This window comes from Pleurodeles waltl, chromosome 3_1 (assembly GCF_031143425.1).
Source record: "Pleurodeles waltl isolate 20211129_DDA chromosome 3_1, aPleWal1.hap1.20221129, whole genome shotgun sequence".
Classification (NCBI taxonomy): domain Eukaryota; kingdom Metazoa; phylum Chordata; class Amphibia; order Caudata; family Salamandridae; genus Pleurodeles; species Pleurodeles waltl.
In genome coordinates, this window is record NC_090440.1 from 537,038,594 (window position 1) to 537,059,776 (window position 21,183).

The 21,183-nt window shown below is 42.6% G+C and overlaps 1 protein-coding gene across 1 annotated transcript in view; it reads right to left on the minus strand.

Moving 5' to 3' along the window:
- Positions 1–157: 157 nt before the first annotated feature.
- The window catches only part of SKOR1 (SKI family transcriptional corepressor 1), a 44,330-nt gene continuing 23,304 nt past the window's right edge, over positions 158–21,183 (minus strand). The window contains exon 9 of the mRNA XM_069222862.1: positions 158–935. Within this exon, the coding sequence (XP_069078963.1) occupies positions 826–935 (110 nt within the window). The 3' untranslated portion in view covers positions 158–825. The remainder of the gene's footprint in view (positions 936–21,183) is intronic.

Below are 21,183 nucleotides of genomic sequence, written 5' to 3' on the forward strand. Positions count from 1 at the left end.
CTTGAAAAAAAGAGTGCTTTTTTGATGAACAGATGTTTTGTAACGATCTGTCTTTTCTATGAATCTGCATTGCACATCTTTCTGTTTTATCTAACTTGAGTTCCGCGACCTCTTTTTTATTTTCCTTCATTTTACCTTGAAAAGGCACATCCGTCCTTTAACCCGTTCTTTTTCAAAATTACTGCAGTTGTTCTGGCAATTTCATCTTTATTTAAGAACCAAAATCACTTACAGAGATCCTCTCCAATCGCCCCCCTCCCCAAAAAAATATTTTGTACACTTGTCGGCGAATTTTTGTTTTAAAGTGCTGTTTACATTGATCTCTTAGAAAGGATGGTGAACACAAAGAAATATACCAAATAAATCAGAATGCAACCAATACCGATTCAGGAAAAACACAGTACATTTATATCCATTGCACATAGCCACTTGTTTCCATTTATGAATACTTTGTTTTGAGAAATTGAGACATACAGTGTGAATTAGACTCCAGTCTAACGATGAACACAAACATCTTTTCAAGAGTCATTGATATATATATATATACTGTATATATATATTTATATATGTATATTCTATTCACAATCATTGTTTATATCTACAGTGGACCTTCGGTTTTGATTCATTTTGGTCCAGTAACATCTTCCGGGCGACGTCCTGAATTTAATGTACATTATTTACAGGTGTAAGAAATGTCCTGTCCTGTCTTTATCAACCAGGCAGACAGTGGTCCGAAGTATATACATGGTGCTTTCTTGCAAAAAATGGCTTGGATTCTGTTTGCTTTCTTGAGGTGATGATGGCTTGGGTTGATATCTCCAATCCTTACAAAGTGGTGTGGAACATGGCCTTCCGGGGTATCCAGATGTGGCTCACTGGGGCAAGTGAGGAGGCCTGAAGGAGCAGTTCCCGGTGCAGTGTCTTGGTGTCAGCATCTTACAAGAGAAATGATGGAGAGCATCATGGGCCTCTGAAGAAGAACAGACACCACCAATACATTACTTTTCCCCCTGGAAACACCTTCTACACTCCTCTAGTCATTTTGGGCATGTACCCTGTGATCAAGAGCAGAGTACATAATTCCTGCCTTTACTGTTCTTCATCATACCAAAGTGAAAAATACTTACCTATTTATTATACTTTCCCTGCATGGATAACTTCCAGTATGCCTATAAAAATATCTTCTCAGCCATCAGGTAGAGTATGAATTAAATGGAAAGAAGTGTGATCGAACATAAAGGTAGCCTGCCCTGGGTCTATGAAAAACGAAGCCTACCCAACTTCTGTGCGAAGTCCACAGGACAACGATTTTATGTTTCTGTCCTGACATACGCAAAATAAGTAATTTACTCCAGTTTTGGAAGTTACATAGATTCACATGCTTGAATCATTCCCTGTCGTTGAGATGAGAGTCCCCAGTACCTTAAAAAAGCAGTACAATAATAGGTACAGACTTGTAAGGCCCAGGCCTTTAAATTTAGTAACATATCCGAGTCATTACTTAAAAAGGACCAAACCTAAGGCTTAACCAATAAGATTGCAGCAACCTGTATAACACTCCTATGAGAAGCTCCAGTCTCTCAGATTTACTACTGTACTTCTGCAAGGGAATCTCCACTGAGCTCTGCTCAGCCTTACCACGCCTTTTCTTCAGAGAAACTGGAAGATATGTTTCTACAAATTTAGACAGAGGTATTCTTTTCCTGTATTTTGGTGTTTCTCCTCCTTTAAAATCCGACTCCCTCATGTCAGACAAAGCAAAAAATCATCTATTCAGAGACTGTGCTACCTGTGGAAAGAAGAGGCTTTTCTCTGATGACCCTCCTCAGGAATGTATTTCCTGCCTCCATCCTTCACATTAAGTTAAGGATTGTAAGATTTGTAGGACCTTTTCTACTAAGACTTTAAAGGACCATGATGGAAGACTTCTGTTATGGCTCCAAAAGCACAAGACCAGGAAAGAGCCAATATTGGACAGCGACAGTGAGGATGCCCCATCCTCCTCTAGAAGATCTCACAAGAAGGAAAGGGTCTCGGCCCAGTCAAAATCATCTCTGGAGCCACCTCAAAAGTCTTCCTGGAAGTTCTCTAAAGATTCTCACAGAGGACGTAGCCCTTCGAGGTCACCACACAAAGGGGAGCCTTCTTCTCGGATAGGGGAGAAAAAAAAAACACTTACTCCTCAAAACAGCCTTGAAAGTCAGTATCGGAACCCCCTACTCCTCCACCATAGGTCAGACATTCTTTTAAGAAACCTGCATCCGTACTGTCGATGAGCGGATCACCATCCACTAGAAAATCACAATTTCCACCATGAACGAGAATATCGTTGATGAGTCAACCTTCTAGACATTCAACCCTAAAAATGCCATCAATCTTGTTGAACACATTTGTGACGATGCTTCCGTCAACGGAGACACTCCCATCGATTAAAAGAACTTCACTTCTGTTGACGGCAAAACCTTCAGCAGCGTCGACAAGCAAGCCCCCACCTATGGCACCCTCATCAACGGCAGGGTAAATTTCTGAAAAACTGAGACAAGAAAAATCCAAGCATCTAACATCGGCTCAAACTTCTCCAAGGAAGGTGTTGCCAGTACTCCCTACACATGTCTTGGAAGAAGAGAACTCTGATAATGGTATTCCCTTCGGAGTGGCTCACAGCGCATCAGAGTTACATGTCAAGTGTCAGGAAGAAGACTATGATGAGGAAGAATATTATGGACAGGACTATTACGCCCCTCAGGAGCAATTTCCTCAACAATACCAAGAGGATGTTGTATGCCTTCCCTCTTCTTTGATGTCAGATCTCCAATTTATGCTGTCTGACTACAAAACGCTCTTTCCAACAATATTGCCTTCCACTGCTCACACCTCACTGCTGTCAGAAACTTCCACCAGTGCAACACTTATCTTGACAGGCTTTTGATACAGCTCCTGATATCTCCGTCACCAAGACAGTCCCCACAGACAGCTCTTCTCCAAGATCCCACATCTTCTGATGATGACAAGGAGGAAGATGAACTTCTGGAGGTTCTCTCTGAATGGGTTGATTATATATTGCCAACACCATCATCTCCATCACCTACCCCTGTGGATTCTCCTCCGGAAGACATCGGGGATTCCACAATTTGCTGGAGAGAGCAGCAAGGCATTTTGAACTGCCTATGCCAACTAAACAAATGGACTGCTTCATAGACGACTTCAGGGCTATGTCCATTATTGATTATAAATGGGATGAGGGCATCAGAGTAATGAAGAATCCTGTTACTGTTGCCTGGTACTGCCACAACTCAATAAAAAAAATACAGATACAGAAATGCTCCTGTGTGCCTCAGTGGGCATCCCAAACCTGATTCCGTGATCACTCAGGCAGCGCAGATCCAGAAACCCATCAGCACCAATCTCAGCACCACCGGACAAGAAAGGTAGGAGGCTTGACACCAGAGGCAAAAGGTTTACATCAGTGTCAGCACTTACCATAAGAGCAGCAAACTCTTTGGCTGTCATCTGGCGATATGACCTTCAAATGTGGTCTGATATTGCGCCATTTCTAGACAAGGTTCCTGAAAATGCTAAGGCTGAAACTAGAAAGATCCTGCAAGAGGGTGAAGGTGCATCGGCGGAAGTTATTGATTGTGCCATCGCTACGATTGCTTTTCGACAACTTCCAGGGGCAGCGGTATTAAGGAGACACGGCTGCCTTAAAGTGACCACTTTTAGACCGGAGGTCCAGAATAAAATCCTAGACATGCCTTCTGATGGGGAAGCCGTCTTTGGCAAACATATTGATGATCCCCTTCTAGCCATAAGAACAGACACGGCAAAGTCATTGGGGACTCTTCAATACAGAAAAGTGCCTTTTGGAGGTGCTGAAGGAAGAGGCCTTCCATCATACTGAGATGCCTATCAGCAGTACCGTTACCTCTCTTACACCTCCATCTCACACCAGTTTCGTCTCCATTATAAGCAGACACAACCACCACAAGCTGCATATAATAGACCCCAGCCAAGAGGAAAATCTGCGCACCAGGGTAAGGACAAAAGTCATCGTCGATGACCAGTTACAGGCTCCGGCTACTCCCCCTCTTTCACCACTAGGCCTAGGCATAAAGATATCCAATCACTTTCAGCGTTTACCAAAAATTACAACAGATATATTAGTTTTGGACCTGATTCAATGTGGTCATTTGTTAGAGTTTATGCAACCACCACCTCAAACTCCGCATCAGCCATCAATCCCAAAACGGATGCAACTTCTCAAGTTGGACGTCAAAATCATGCTCAGAAAAGGAGCTATAGAGAGAGTCCCTGCAGTACACAAATGAAAAGGTTTCTATTCCTGTTTCTTCTAAGTCTGCAAAAAGTTAAGGGAATGGCAACCAATTCTGGATCTGAGAAACCTCAGCACCTATCTCAGAAAACAATCTTTGCGCATGGTAACGCGCAGGACATATTTCACTTTCTTAATCAAGGGGACTATATCACAACCCTCAACCTCCAAGATGAATATTTCCATGTTCCAATTCACCCAAAACACAGGAAATATTTGTGACTTGTAGTTGCCAGCAGCCATAACCATTTCAAGTTACTTCCCTTTGGCTGACATCCGCCCCTTGCATCTTCACAGAACACTTGCCACCAGTGGCAGCTTTCCTGGGAAAACATGGACATCAGTTGTTTCCTTATTGCGACGACTGGTTAGTCAAGTCATCTTCCAAACAGTCAGCTCAGGACTCAAAAACAGCCTGCTTATGCCTATTCACTGAGCTGGGTCTGACTCTCAACCCAAACAAGTCAATTCTATGTCTATCACAAAAAGTGACATTCTTAGGTGCCAGGATCGACACCACACTCAGCAAACCTTACCCCGCACCAGAGAGGCAGTTGAAGTTAATCACTCTAGCAAAGTCTATGAAAAGAAAAAAGTCACTTTCAGTTTGCCTCTACATATCCGTTCTAGGGATGTCATCCTGCATTCGGCTAGTTCCATTCTGCTGCTTGTGGATGCAAGAGGAGTTGAGCAGCCGATGGATCCAAGTCACAGGATCTTTTGACGACCTCATCAAGGTCGCACTGGGCATCATCAGCGCCCTATCCTGGTAGACACGAACACCTATCAATCGGCCTGTCTTTCCTGCCTCAGCCTTCTTCTTTAGTCATCTCAACCTACGCTTCCCTAGAAGCATGGGGAGTCTACTTACAAGACCTTCAAGTCAGCGCAAGATGGCAGTCCTCTCATCTTCACTTGCACATCAATGTACTAGAACGCAAAACTGTGCATCTTGCTTTACAGGCATTCCTACCCAGAATCCGGAATTCGTCAGTGCTCATCTGCACTGACAATAGAACTATGATGCACTACATCAACAAACAAAGGGGTACAATGCCTCATCTATTATCCCAGGAAGCACAACAGATCGGGGAATATGCCATCCGCTACAAAGAGCTTCTAAGACCAGAACATGTTCCCAAAAAACAGAATGCTATAGCGGACACACTCAGCAGACTGAAGACATCTTGTCACAAGTGGGAGCTCAACCAGGGGATTCTAGACAACATTTTTCTCTAGTGGCGCAAACCAAACTTGGATCTCTTTGTAACCCCCAACGAAAAGCCAGTTCTTCACAAGCTGGCACCCCCATTGAGGGTCATGGGGGAATGTATTTTCAATCGCATGGTCTGGAATATTTGCCTGTGTCCTTCCCCCATTTTTTCTCTTCCCGAAGGTCACCAGAAAGATCAAGAACGAGCTATGCAAGATGATTCTCATAGCTTCAAAGTGGCCACGCCAACATTGTTTCACAGAGTTACTTCCCCTCTCACAGGAGCATCACAATCATGTTCAGCTAACTCTGATCCCATCTCTGCTGACAATGAGCCAGGGACGAACTCTGCATCCCACTCCCAAGTCTCTTTGGTTCTCAGCCTGGCTCCTGAGTTCCATGAATTTTGGCATTGCAACTTTTCAACAGACTGCAGAGACACTCTAGGTAGCAGGGACTCCCATCTTGAGGACAGGGAATGATACATCTGTGGAAGATTCAATTACTGGAGAGGTACAATTACAGGTAAGTAACTTATTTTCTTTCTTTTTGTGAAATGGAATTGTTGATTGTTCTTTGCTGCCAATATTTCAGTATCAGGACCTATGTTCACCTCTCCCATGCTCACCAGGCATGTAAAGGTCTGGGCACAAGATAAAAGGAATATGAAAAGCCACAGCTATTTAAGGTAGACACTGCGATAAATAAAGAAGACACTAGAAACTTTGAAAGGTAGTTATTATGCCATTTGCGCATTGCAAACGGAACACATTGTTCTTATAGATTGCATGGAGATTGCTAAGGAATGGTGAACAGGAAATGACCACAGCACTCAACAGGTGTACAAAAAAAAGGAAAGAAGTATGAGAATAAGCTTATATTTAGCTATTTGGTGACAGAATCAGTCAGTCTTCAACTCGGTGTTCCAGTAGGTCTTTTATTAGGAATTTTGTTCATAGATCCCACAGTATAATGTAACATGTACAGCCAACACGTGTTTCGTCACGACAGTGACGTCATCAAGGCTAATTTGACAGTATGAGGTAGGAGTACCTTGAGCGTTGCAAGTAAAAGAGGCACCTGTATTAAAAGAAATAGTGGTGGGAATCTGATTCCGTATGTCGATGAAAGCCATTGGCAGTGGACTAGGGGGTTTACTGGTGCTCAGTTGGGGCCTGGAGTGGCGGCAGCTGGTACATCGCTTGATGATCCTCGAAGTAGGCACTGGGGAGTACTGGAGCACTGGAGTACTGGTGTGGAGCATAGCCCTTTAACCTATTGGCACCTGAACACTGTATTGTATTGTATTGGGGATTGAATCCAGGTGCCCATGCGTCCATGCATCCATACACCACGTATTGTTCCTCTGTTCTAAAGTCCTCCTAATCCTCACAAACTGACTTATAGTGAATAACTTCGACCGGCAGAAGAGCCATGTTATATGATACAGAAACTGAGGACCCTTTAAGTGTGCTTGTGCCCCCCGGCCCGCGGTGATAGAAACTCGGATTTAGTGGTGCAAGGGCGCAGGGGCAGGAGTGAGGCGGCGCTCAATATTGTGTTGAAGGTTAGTGGTGCCTGTATGCCGGCCAGTCAGTTATACTCTCTATTGACCTTCTACCTCTAGACCAAGTGGATTTGATTACAAGGGATTTTGATTACATATTACATATTACTATCATTTCAGGAACCTACGAAAGGAAGTGATTATGACCTTAAAGAAACTCTGCTCTGGTCGTCTGCTGCCTGGAAGGCCTTGCGTAAAAACTAGATCTAACCCTCTCCGAAATAAGGGCATTTTGGCTTTTCAGCTGAAATGTCAGAGCCAGTTACTTTCTTTCTGGGAGAAAGGTAAATCTTCCCAGAGTGAGTTAAAGCGTGACTCTTCCATGGGCCTGTCAGAGTGTATGGAGTCAAGTGATCCTTTTTCCAAAATAGCCCTAAAAGACGGTGGCCCGGTGAAGAAAAGTTTAGGGAGGAACATAGAGGAGCCAGTCATTTTGTTATCTCCAACAGCAATTACAGAGCATAGTCAGAGCTCCCAGACTTCCCAAAATGTGCGTGAAACTCATCCTCCTCTTTCCTCCCGCTCTCTCCATCTGTCGCTTGATAACTCACACTCACTGGTCCAGCTTATGGCAGCCCCTCAAGACCCTAGTCCTCAGATAAAGGTGGGGGATTCGTCGATTACTGGTGTGCAAAACTTTACTTTGCCCGATCTGGACATAAATGTTTGCAGTAGTCACATGCGACCAGTAAAGGGTCACTCTTCGCCCCTTGGGGGGCCTTTGCCGGCGCATCCTTCTACAGGACTCCATTTGTTTAATGGTTCTACCTCCTTACAAGACTTGGTATACTCTAACTTGTCCATGAGCTCAGTCCAAGATTCAAGCGATGTTTTGCCTAGTCAACCTCCAGACCAGGAGCTTAGGTTTTCCGCCTCCTTGAATAGTCTGGAGAATCTACTCTCTTCAAATCTAAAACTCTTGGATAAATTTGTAGGTGTGTCAGATTTTATTCTTGAATCTGTGACGGATATCCTGAAGGAGCTGACTAAAACCAATAAAAACTGGTGCTTACCCCTAATTTCTTTAGAGGCACGGTCAGCGTCAGTGTGGAAAATACAGGATCAGTCGCTCCCTTAGTGAGGGCCTCAGAATAGAGGCACGTACACAAACTTCTAAACCTCATAGTAATAAGCAACGCAAGAAAAGGTCCTTGCAGGAGAGTCTGGTGGACTTTATCAGATTTATTTTTGATTCACCCCAAATAAAGAAGAGGAACCTGATAATCAGCCTTCTCAGGATATATTTCCAATCTTTAAAATGCCATCTAATCCTAAGAAGGGCTCTTCGGACCCACAACCTCTTTTGCAAGAAGAGGATGGAAAACATGAGAAAAATAAGAAAAGTAAGAAGAAGAACTTAAAAAAGGAGATAAATCGGATAAATCGGAAAAAGCCGCCTTGAAGGTTAATGAAAAAAAAGGCAAAAGAAAAGTACAATTTCCAGAGATAATTGCCTCTACTCAAGTTCGAGCAGAGTCTGTAAATGTGGTTACTCAACCTACCCTGGAGCCTCATTCTATATTAGCACTTACTCTTTCATCTTTGCCATCTCCTGGGAGGGAACCTTCACCTACCTCCCTTCTCAGGTGGTCTCCTGCTCTGAATCCAACAGCTCCAGCATTTTTGCCTCCAAGGTTTATGACAGTCTATAAGGATTCTCCGCCATCGGAGGGCCCCGCTGTGGTGGGACACTACTGGGCTTGCCTTACCCTAGACTTTTTACCACTCTTTGATGATGACTTAATTTTGAACAGATCTACCGTATTAAATTGTTTTGCAGATTCTAGCGTATTGAAGTCAATCCAAAGTGAAGATATCGCTTTGGTTTCATTACTGGACTCTGTTGTGGGTTGTAAATCAAGGATTACGTTTCATAGTAAGCTGGTAATGAACTTGATTTTGTAAAATGCTGACTTCCTGCAATGTCAGGGTATTGATGTGGTTCCTACTTTAGGTTCCAGTTAAAATGAGATGGGTGTTAGGAGGAGCGAGGAAATGCCCTGAGTTAGGCTTACTGATGGTTATCTAGAACCTGAGGCTTTTAATCAGTTGAGCCATTATGAGCCCAGGATAAGGTTAGATACAAAGGCCCTTAAAATCTCATTAGTGGGGAATGATAGGAGGGTGTCTCTACGAGAGATACGGGCGGGCCCTGATCAAAGTGCATTTGATCTGGATGGGTGGAGCTGGCTCCCGAGCCTCTTGAGTCAGGCGCGGGGGTCCAGACTCCCATCCAGCCATTCTAACTAGTGCAGGCCTAAACATTATCCTTTGAAACACAGCAGGGGTAAAATTTGCGAAGGAAAAATTATTGGCCCTTAAAGCTTTAAAGCCTGATTTGATCTGTCTACAGAAAACATGGCATGATGAAGATTTAATATGGGATGACTATTATGTTATTGTTTGTAAGGCTACCCCTTTGAGGAGGGGGCATGCCAAGGGAGGTGTCGCCTACTTGATATCAACCAGACTTAAGTGGAATTTTTAATGTTTTAAAAATCCCAGTAACCTTTTTATGGCCTTGTCTATAAAATAATTCCTCTCTGCTATTGGTAAGCGCTTATATTCCGCCTGACACGGTCTATGATGCCCTGTTACAAAAGGTCTTTTCATACATAAAAAATGCCTCTGTGAGTGAGTTGCCCTCTTCTATAGTTCTAGTAGATGACCTAAATTGCAAGATATCTAATCACACCATATCGCAGGTTCGCAAGGTTGAGCGAAAGACAGCCTTGCGAATCCCTGCCTGTTTCCTCCCTTCAATGATTAGAACAAACAAAACAGGAAAACTTTTGCTTAAGCTCCTTACAGAAAGCGACTGTATCATCGCAAATGGTCATTCTCCATCTGATTCCCCTGCTTCTTTTACACATGTGGCTCCAGGGGGAATGGCAATTTTAGACTATGTGATATTGGGCTATTGAGATTACTGCTTGCTAGTTGATCTAAAGGTTATAAACACATCACTTAAGGATCATAACCCTATCCTCTTTACTTTAGAATTGAATTTGTTAACGGGGGCCCGGGAGTTAGATGGGGCAATTCCTATCTTCAATTAAAAGATAGGAAGGGCCCAGTGAGGCCCCAGAAGGATGGTAGGTGTGAGGGAGTCACTGGAAGCGGCGATTGTAACCTTGGATACTTGGGAGGGGAAATGAAGTGCAAAATGTTACAAAATGTATGAATGAGTTACGTGCTAATTCCCCCCCGAAAATCCCTAAAAGTACCCAGCGGAATATCCCACATCCCCTACTCACCTTAAATAGAGAAATAAATTGGTTGGTTCTGGCTCAGTATTTAGATTACGCTACTATATGAAATGTCAGGGTGGCTCTATTAAAAAGGAGAAGGAAGCGTATGAAGTTATGTATGGCGAGAAATGCCTGCAATAAGTTTTGGATCCATCTTAGAGAAGTGGCAGTAAAGGGACAAACCACATGTTTTTGGGGCCCTGGTCGGGGAAGGGTGTGGAGCTAGATTTCGGTCTTCCCCTGTGGCTATATCTTCTTCCTGGTGGACTGAATTTATTGCCTCCCTGTATGCCCCAAATGGGGTAGCACCTTTCTGCCCCCTTAGGAGTAAGGAGTCGTATTCTATCTCCTTTCCATCCGTGAAAGAGATAGAGCAAGCTATTGGCTCTATCCGCTATTCAGCTGCATTGAGCCCTAATAATGTGCCCATTTACGTAATAAAACAAGATAGTGTCCTTTGGAGTAAAATCCTTCTAGTGGTTTTTCGAAGATGCTTCCTCTCACCAAGCGTTTCTCCTTCATGGATTGGTAGCATCAGTATACCACTATTTAAGAAGGGTGATCGCAACTCTCCGGCTGACTATCGGCTGATCACCCTCCTAGATGCAGGAGGAAAAATCTTTGCTAAATGTTTTCTCTCTAGGCTTACTGAGTGGGCATAGGAGAATAATAATATCCCCCGGGAGCAATCAGGGTTTAGGCGTGATCATGGTAGAAATGATAATATTGCAATGTTACAATGTTACAACTCATCACAGAAAAATATGTGAGATCAAGAGGAGGAGCGGTGTATGCCGCTTTCATTGATTTTTCTACGGCGTTCGATAAGGTAGATAGCACTTTATTATGGAGAAAACCGGCTACTCTGGGTATCCCTTCCACCCTTCTTGAGTTATTGATTGCTCTTCATTCTTCTACCTGGTGTAGATTTTTGTTAGGGGGGAGATAGAGACCTTTCGTCTGAGATGCTTACTGTGAATGGTCTAAAGCAGGGTTGCCTTCTGGCTCCCATGCTTATCTCATTATACATCTCGGATCTGCCCTCTGCCCTATCCCAGAGCCAAGGTTTTCCCCCACAAATAGGCGGATGTTCGAATTGCTGTTTACTCTATGCCGATGATATCATCATCTTTGACCTAATGCCTAAAGGCTTACAGAACCGCCTTCAAGCATTGCTACAGTTTTTGGAGTCCAACTTTTTAAAAAGTTATGTTTCGAAGAGTAAGATTCTATGCTTCCATGGTAAGCGGAAAGTGACATTTTCGAATTTTCACTGTGCATTAGGCAATCAAGAATTGGAAATTGTGAACTCATACTCCTTTTTAGGGGAAATTGTATGCAGGAATCTTAGTGACATAGCTCATATCACTTCCAATAAATCTAAAGCTGAGAGCCAAGCAAGAGGCTTGTGTGCATTGTACATGGCTACAGGGAAAATACATTTTGCCCACCTTTTAGAGGTCTGTTGAGCTAAGATTCCCGCTTCTGTCTTGTATGGTTTGGAATTTATAGATTGTGGCAAATGTGGGGGGGGGGCGTTTAAACCTTTTGGAAGAGAAGATTCTCAGAAAGCTTCTGTCTGTAAAAACAGCTGTTTCGGTGGTGGCCCTATGCCTGGAACTGGGCCTAAGAAGTGTGTCTGTCCAGGGTCTAGCCGGGGTTTTACGTTGGGCTGTTTCCCTCTATAAAGCTGAAGATAACACTTTGAGGGCCTTATTGCAGAAAGAGCTTTTTGGGCAAAACAATGCTTCTAGGTATACCTTTTGTAAAAATCTTACGTACGCCCTAGAGATGCTTGAAGTAGAGTTCAATCAGTTTTTGGGTATGCCTTCTGCACAAATGGAAAGTGGTTTATAACAGGAAACATGGTCCTTGAGCCATCGATTGGATTTAGAGAGCTGTGCAAAAAGAAGTTCTATTTCCTTCGTAGCAAAATCTTCACTAGTGAAAAAAAGCACAACCATATGTAACATGGAATCTGCTGCATGGGGTGAGGCGCTTTTGGCTGCTACTGCATTTGAGATTGCTACCTTTGAATGTGCTGTTGGCAAAATGGTATGGTTCCGCTAAAGAATGTAATTTTTGCTCTGCTAACACCCAAGATTTAAATCATGTTTTATTTGTTTGCCCTTCCCTCGCTCCTTATCGTCGCAAATGGTTAAGACCTATTTGTCTCAAATTTTCTCTGAGGACGGTATCGGAGCTTCTTTACTTCTTGACTGTCCCACCAAATGAATTGTTTTGTCATAGAGTTTTTAACTTTTTAAAATGTTTTTCACATTTATTTTAAGGATGCGCATAATGGCACCTTATGAGGGGTTGGGGATGAGGGAGCTCTGTTGGAACTGAACTGTGATTAATTTGCTTCTCTTATTCTTTTTTTTGTATATGTCAGGGATTTAGTTAATGTTATTGTTGCTTTTAGAGATTTTTTGGACAGTCACATATTAGGGGTCAGTATATGCCTTATCTTGTTTGTCCCTTGTGGGTGGTTTCTGCCCAATTGGTCTGTAGTATATATCGCACTGGCGTGCACTTGAAGGTATAGGCAGGTTGTTGGGGGAGCTTTTTTGGGTCATTGACTCTTATAAGCTTGTTTTTAATTATTGAATTGCATATTTACTTTTGTTTTATTATGTGGACCTCGTTTAAGAGTTCCTAAGCACAAATAAAACTGAAATTGGAATTGATTAGAAGAACTCCTGTAAAATTCAATGACTAAATTAGATATGAATTTCATTGTGTTGTTTTTAAGGGGGAGATGGTGGAATGCGGGTCCTAATGTCTAGTTGTGGAATTGTGTAGATGTCATATGTTTTCATTTTGTGTGGGTTCTAGAATTTTGGAATGTGACTTTGTTAGTTTGGATCTTGCTTTCCTGGCTGCAAGTCGTGGGTCCTATATTGAAATAAACTTTTTTCTGGAAAGTAACCCAGCTCTCTGTTCCTGTTATTTCCGGACCTTATAACATGCAGTGATGGTGATGTCCATGGTTAAGGTGTGTCCTGCAACAAAGACTTCTAGAATGGCTTCTAGATGTTTGTAATCTGCCTCTTGAAGATAGTGGACTTTTAACAGGTGTCAAGGGAACATAAATAGGCAGCTGAGGTACAGCAGACAAAACCAGCATAGGTCTAGGGACCTTAGGTGGTACCGGCATGATAGACAGAGGTACTACCAGAGGTGCAGGAGGCACAGGAGATGACAGACGTAGATTTGAAGCTTCATATTCAGGTGACTGAGCCGAAGTTGAGGTTGAGAGTCACAGCTGAAGATATTTCTCTGAAAGGAGGGTATGTGCTGGAATATTCATAGTCAGGCATAAATGGAACCCTCCTCTTTTCCAGTCTGTGGACCCATTCTGCAGATAAATGGTATGATCTGCTAGGAAAGGAATCCCTTGACATTGAGTGCCTCCTCAATGTCGATGCAGTCTTCCACATCTACTTCATTGTTCTCGACATCAATACACCCCTTTTCGACATCAAGCCAACTCTTAATGCTGAACAGGCAATCACAGACCCTAACTTTGATTGCATATTCCTTGACTGGGTGTGTCTTCTTTTCTACCTCTGCGAGCTTTCCAAGGATTTTCCCAGTGGGATGACCTTGGAAATTACTGAAGGAGTCGAGGTAGACGGGGCACCCTCTCCATGTCTCTCTGGTCTTCCATGCGCCCCTTCCTGTGAGTCCTCTTGAAGGCCATGCAGCCTAATCTTCTCACTGCCCTTTAAAGTTCTTCTAGACATGTTCTTACAAAATGTGCAGCAGTCAGGAGCGATGTGATTCAGGAAGACACACAATACAGGCTGTTTGAGGGTCTTTTCAGCATTTTTTCCACAGATGAGACACTTCACAGAAACGGATGGCATTATGTAAAGGAAAACATATTTTTTATAAGAAAATAGAAAAATGTTTCTTTAAATATGTCGAGCAAAGGTGATTTTCAAAGATTTCCAAAGGAAAAAGGCTACACCTACTGCTCAGAAGCAGAAAAAAATAAGTGGCTCAACTGGAATAGAGCAGTTTTCCGGCCATTTGGGCTTGAGTCGATCAGGCTACATTGCCACCCTAATTGTTCTCACCCTTTCTTTAAAAAAGGCATGTGAAAGAGTTTTCTAGTCTCTAAGTTATTCTAGTGAGCTTTTTTTAATTTAAAATCACTTTCTTTTTTAAACCGTAGCCGAAAATTGAGCATTATCCTTAATGCAATCTTCATTAGCATTAAAAGCACTGAAGTTGTGTGAAAAATCCTAGTTCGATTTTAGTTCAAAGATTAAAAACCCTTGGCAAAAGTACTGCGAATACAGTCTTTTCAAAACATTATTTTTTTTAACCTTTTTTAAACTCCAAATAAATGTAAATATGACTAGAAAATGAAATGTATTGAAAAAATCATTTTATTTCTCTCTAAAAAAAGGCAGTAAAACAGCCACCTCCTGAGGAAATTCAACACTGACGCTTAAGCAGCAGGTTGTGCTGGATACCCACAATCAGTGCAATCTGAAATGTTGAATATTGTTTCAGCTGTGTAACCCGCGGACCCCTTAAAATTGGGCTTTACACTTATTTTTTTAAAAATATTTTAGCTTTTAAGAAAATAGATTTCAAGGAGGTGTATTCTTTCATCAGTGTCTTTAGGCATCTGGCAGTGTTTAAAGTCATTTTTGTGTAGGGTAGAGTGCGTTCCTTTGTATTGGTGTTCTTCAGCAAAATACGTCACCTTCTGACTGTCAATAATAAATGTTCTTTTATAGAATGATGAACTTGTTTTAGGTATTTTGTCTTTCTGAAAGTCACTGGGGACTATTGTTTGTCTGGAAGACCGAAAGATAGAAGAATCTATCCTGCTGACTGAGCTAGGTCTGGTTAGAAAACATCAAGGTGTCCCTCAAAAAAGCACTCTGCCCTCGGATTTCAAAGCCCTAATTTAGAAAGATGACCAGTGAGATCTTGCCCATCTCAGACCTCTTCAAGACTCAATTTGATACCTCCATGAAGAGGCCTCTCGGAGTTGACGCCCCATCACTACTGCCACCATTCCCATTGGACATTGAGAGCTTTGCTGACAGTTTGCTCAACTAGACATTTGCTCACCAAGCTGTCACTTAGCATTGCATGTCGATGCTACTCTCTACATTGAACACAACAAACTTTACATTGAAGACATCTTCCCTTCTGTCAAGAGCCAATGCTTATGATCTAAATAGCCCTAAAGCATTCGCCTCAAGGCAATGAGCCAGCCCTTACTAAGGGTGAAAGGCATCCACCCAGAGGAGGGTCTTACTCCTAAAATAGAAACAGTGTATTTGAGCACCTCCATCTTGGAGGAGGTATCCCTCCAGAAAACAAATCCCTAGGAGGAGTCACTCATCAGACAGCCAGTTTGTGTCAGAAGCACTTTACATCCTTTGAAATAGAACTCCATCCAGAAAGAACCCCAGTTCCAGTCCAGATTCAAGACTGGGAAAGCATAGTCCAAAATCTTAACATTCTATTATCCTAAGAATATGGCTAATAAATGGCATAACAGTGTTCAGTGAGATTTCAGTCAGAACTACTGGAAACCTCAACATCACTGCTTTGGTGTCACAGGTTTTGACATCCATCTTTTTATAATCTTAACTGTCTGGTGCGGTAAGGCCTCTCTTTTGTCCCTGTAGTGCCTTGGCTTACAAATGATCATACTTGTAACACTTGTTTCTGCAAAATTCCACAACCCTTGGTAGAGGAGTAGTGCAGGCCTCCAGGTAAGTACTTTTAATACATACGAAGTTATCCAGAATCAATAATTATTTTGGCAGTGGGTTATCGACCTCTCCTGCATCACCGGATAAAGACAGTGACTAGGTGGACACGGTACTGAAGATAGTTCCTGGGGCCTTTGCTGGCAGATTAAGGGTAGTGAGTTCAACATTCCTACATCATAGTTAGTGTGTTCTTTAAAACAGTTTAGAGTTTCTGCCTGGAAAATGAGATGTCATGAGTGACATGTTAAACGTCGCATGGTTGTCGCAGGACAAGTAACTGGTACAGCTCTAACTGATTGTTCTACTCATGGTAATGGCCGTGGAATCTCCATGATGCTTTTTATGGCTCCACTTAACAGGTGAAAGCAAGCTCAGTAAAAGATGCTGCATCTTCTATGTTTAGGTTCTCCCCTTACAGGCTGATGATCAAATCTACAAAGTGATGACAGAAGTGGCTATTCTAAAAACTAGGACTGGTGAAAAACATTCTACAAGCCTCTGTATGAGACTTTAGGGAGAAGTATTAGTAAGTAAAATGTCATATAGTGCGATGGCCGAGGCGTCATGGCACTAACGTTCCTGAAACAAGACATAATAGTAATTTATATCATTAGTGGCAGGCCGTGCATGTCTTTAGAAGCTTTTTAAAAGAAGAATAGTTTGATTGGGCTCTCAATGCCAAAGGCATACAGTTCCAAAGTTTACAGGCTAGGAAGGAGAAACGTCTCCCTCCCCATATTGCCTTTTTTTCGGACTGAGACAAGTCTTGCAGAGCCAGATCTAAGAGTTCGGGTAGGTGTGTGCCTGGCGAAAATCACTTGAAAATGTGCAGGACCACGCTATGCACGGTTTTGTGGGCTGTACAAAGAGCCTTGAATTTAATTATTGTACAGGCAGACAGGCATCCAGTGAAGATTCAGAATACTCTTGGAAACTGAAGCAAATTTTGATATTTCCAAGAGCAAGCGCAGTGACATTTTGAAGGGATTGGGGCTTCAGTAGCAAGCGTTTCTGGGTACAGAGGTGTAACGCATTGCAATAATCTAATTTAGATAGTACCACGGCCACCGCCGCCATCCTTAGCATTTCTGCTGAAATGAATGGAAGTGTTTTCCTCACAAATCTAAGGAGATGGAAACAGGCGGAGGTGACCTGGTTGATTTGCGCTGAAACAGTCAACTGATTGTCGAATAGGACTCCTAAGTTGTTTGCTTTCTGGCCACGGTAAGGAAGCTGTCTAAGATTTGCTGGCCAGCTTTGCATATTCCAAAACGAGGTGTCTGTACCGAAAATAACTATTTCTCTATTTTCTGAATTCAACTTTAGGCAGTTTTCCTGCATACAGATGACTATTACCTAGACAGTTTTGAAAGTTGCTGGAAACCTCATCCACATCAGATAATATAGATGCCACCATTTGTGTGTCATCTGCATACGATACTGCCACAAACTCATATGAGCGAATAAGTTTCGTCAGAGGGGTAATATAGATGTTGAAAAGTGTGGGTGAAGAAGGCAATTCTTGAGGTTCCCCACAGGGTAAAGAGAAAGGGTCTGATGTAAAATCTCCAAGGGACACCATTTGTTAGCATGTGATATGAATGGTCATAGGAAGCACTGCACTTCTAATTCCGACACTCTCTAGCCGTCTGACAATCATAGAATGGTTTAATGTGTCACATGCTGCTGAGAGATCAAGAGGTAACAGTGCAGCCCTCGCTCCTTGGGCCACCTGTTTCCGTATCTCCTCTGTTGCAATCACTAGAGCTGACTCCGTACAGTGTTGAGGTGTAAAACCATGTTGGAAAGAAACCAAAACATAGTATGCATCTAGGAAGCACGTAAGGTCTTCATTAATTACCTTTTGCAATATGTTTGCTGGGAGAGGAAGCCTGGAAATGGGGCAACAATGTTTAGTAGTGCACTAATCCAGGGAGACCTTTTTTGGTAAAGGGCACACCAATGCGTATTTCCAATTCACGCATAGTGACCTGAAGTTAGCACCTTATTGCGAAAGGGAGTCAGGTGCCCGGAAATCATATTTGAAATTATATGTAATACATATGGAGGACAAGGTTCCAGAGGGTACCCAGATTTGGTAGCTTCTAATAGCCTGCTGAATCTATATTCAGTTAAGGGGGTAAAGTTATCTAGAATATTCATGTCGGATTCCACCTTGTTTTGCCCATTCCTGGATATCAAAGGGAAACAGGCTGAAGTGTCTAAATGGTCAGTCTTTTGAGAATTCTTTATAGACATCAGTGACTTTGGCCTGAAAAACTCGGTCAGTTCAGTACAGAATTGTTGTGCAGCAGCTTTAAAATCCTTGCCTGCCCGTGGTGGCATTTGGTGAAGCTTCTGGAAAGAGCAGGCAACTACTCGTTCTACCCCGTTATGAAGCACCCAAATGGAAGGCAACTTTACACACCATCTGGTAGAATCTCAACGCATAACAGGCCAAATGAGTATTCAACGCATTATCGAACTGATATACACTAGGCTTCAAAAAAATTAAACAAAAGACTACTCCTAACAGAATGTTCAGGCCTTTAAACCTGAACCAGTTAGTTCAAAACATCCACATTAATGTAAGCCACCAAGCCATGGAATTTAATCTGACTAGTAACAAGTGAATGTCCTGAAAGAGACGTTCAGACTCATTTTCCACCTCAGGAGTGTAAACATTTGAATGAATAAGGGGTCAGACATTGCACCAAACCAGATCTGTTCACAATTGCAACATGGGCGACAACAGAGCCGGTGATAACTTTAAGGTGATACTAAGCAACTGACTTCCAGCACCACAACAAGGAACCTCAAGATTTCTGCGCAAAACTTCAGATATTACTCTTTTTACTGTTGATAGGTGGCAGCAATATCATTTTGAGCAGAGTTCCAAAACTCTTTACACTGGAGCCAAATGTTATCTGGTTGCATAATGGTGATTTGTCTTCCCACATAAAGAGCTTGGTATTCTCTTCCTTGATTGAACTAGAAGTGGAAATAGTTCCTATATCTTGTAATAAATAGATTCTCCCTCTGGTGTATAGATAAGTAAATTGCTAAATTATAAAATAAGTGATGGATGGAATGCTTCAATTAATCTCAGCTACTCTGCCGCATTCCAGTTCATTGTTACTGTGCGCACCATGATAACCTCAGTTTGGATGCAGCTGTATGCAAATCAGTATTGACCGTGCTCTAATGGGAACAGTCTAGTCCGAACTGCCATACCAGGTCCTCCCTCAATTGGAACACAACCGACTCAGGACCACTTCTTCTCTTGATATGGGCTCATCATCCAGGTATAGCTTGGTTCCAGTGACGCAGTCCGCTTAGGACGACATACTAAAATATACAATGCTTTAAACAATCTCAGCCACTGGTAATTACTTTAGGCTGCATCCCACTTCACGGTTATTTTGCGCACCATACCACCTCAGTTTGGGCCCTGCTCCATTGACAACAGTCCATCCTGAACTGCCAAATCAGGTCCTTTCTGGACCTGACCACAAGCAACCCAGGACCAGTTTTGCCCTTGTTATAGGCTCATTAGTTGCGTATAGCTTGTTCCAGTGACGGTATGCATGGGATCCACACCTGGGCATACCCCTCCCACTTAGGGCAACATACTAATGTATTCAAAAAATGATGAATGGAATGCTTGAATTAATTTCAGTCACTGGTAATAACTTGCGTTGCATCCCAGTGCATCATTATTTTGCACACCATGCCACCTCCGTTTGGACCTAGCTATATGCAAATCAGTCTTAACCCTGCTCCTTGTTATGGGTAAAACCGGTCCTGGGTTGCTTGTTTTCTGGCTCAGGGAGGACCTGGCCTGGTAGTGTGGGCTGAACTGATACCACTGGAGCAGGGTCAATGCTGATTTGCCTATGGCTGGATCCAAACTGAGATGGCATGGACAAGACTGAGTAGATTTGAACAATAAAGCAACCTGTTTTAGTTATACCTCTTGTTCTAAAGGTTAGCAGCATCTAAACTGTCCACAGCAATGGGTGTGGGGGTGGGGTGCTGTGCATTATGACAAGATACCAATAGACTCTTTCTGGATAGTACTAGTGCTCATTCAGATAGAGGTAAAATAGAAACATCCCCAATTTGCAAATGCAGCACAGAAATCAGGCCATGATTTACGAGATGTTATTTACTGGATTGTGACTCCAGAATAATTGGAGCAGCCTCTTTGTGGAACTGATTTAACTGACAGCTTTGCATCTTGTTTGCTATCTTCTCATGTTGTTTCTATTTATCTTGGCTTCCTGCACCTTCTTGTGTATGAGTTGAGCTTGCTGTTCTATTCAATATTCATAAATGTTAACAAAGATACTATGATAAAAAGAAGTTACTTGTAATGGTGGTTTTCTATTATATTGTTCCTCATTAAATGTATAAACAAACCACACTCCTCCCTGGTGAAGCCTGGACTGGGTAACAAAGTCCTTAGTTTAACAGAGCTGTTAAAATGATTAGATACTGCTTATAGTGACCGTCATACTTTACCTATAGCGAGTCTTCTACTCCATGATTGAACAAGCAGTAGAAAAGTCAATAATTCTTGACTATTCATGATCCATTGGCTATGGCAATGTTTTTAGGCATGCTGCACAGCAGCGCAGCTTAATGTAAAACAAAAAGTGTTATGACACAGCCAGCATTGGCTGCATCATATTGCTTTTATTAAGCCATGCTGCACAGCAGTTCATGCTTCGTGTAATAGGTTTAAAAATAAAAAGAGATATTATCATAAGCCACACGAGGGAGGTGCGATGGAGGAGGGTATGAGCATCAACAGTGGGAGGGGGGAAGCAAGGCGAGGGAGGTACAGGGAGGAAGATGGGTGCAGCGACAACAGGAGGGGGGAAAAGAAACACAGAGGAGGTGCTGGGGGGAGGAAGGGAGCACCAGACCGGAGCAGCAACACAGAGAAGGGGTGTGTTGGAGGTGAAAGAAGCACCACATACAAGAGGGGACGAAAGGGGTGTGGAATGCTACCTCAATCACAGCATGAGCAGCAGACAGGCACTTATTAAGTTGAATCGATCCGT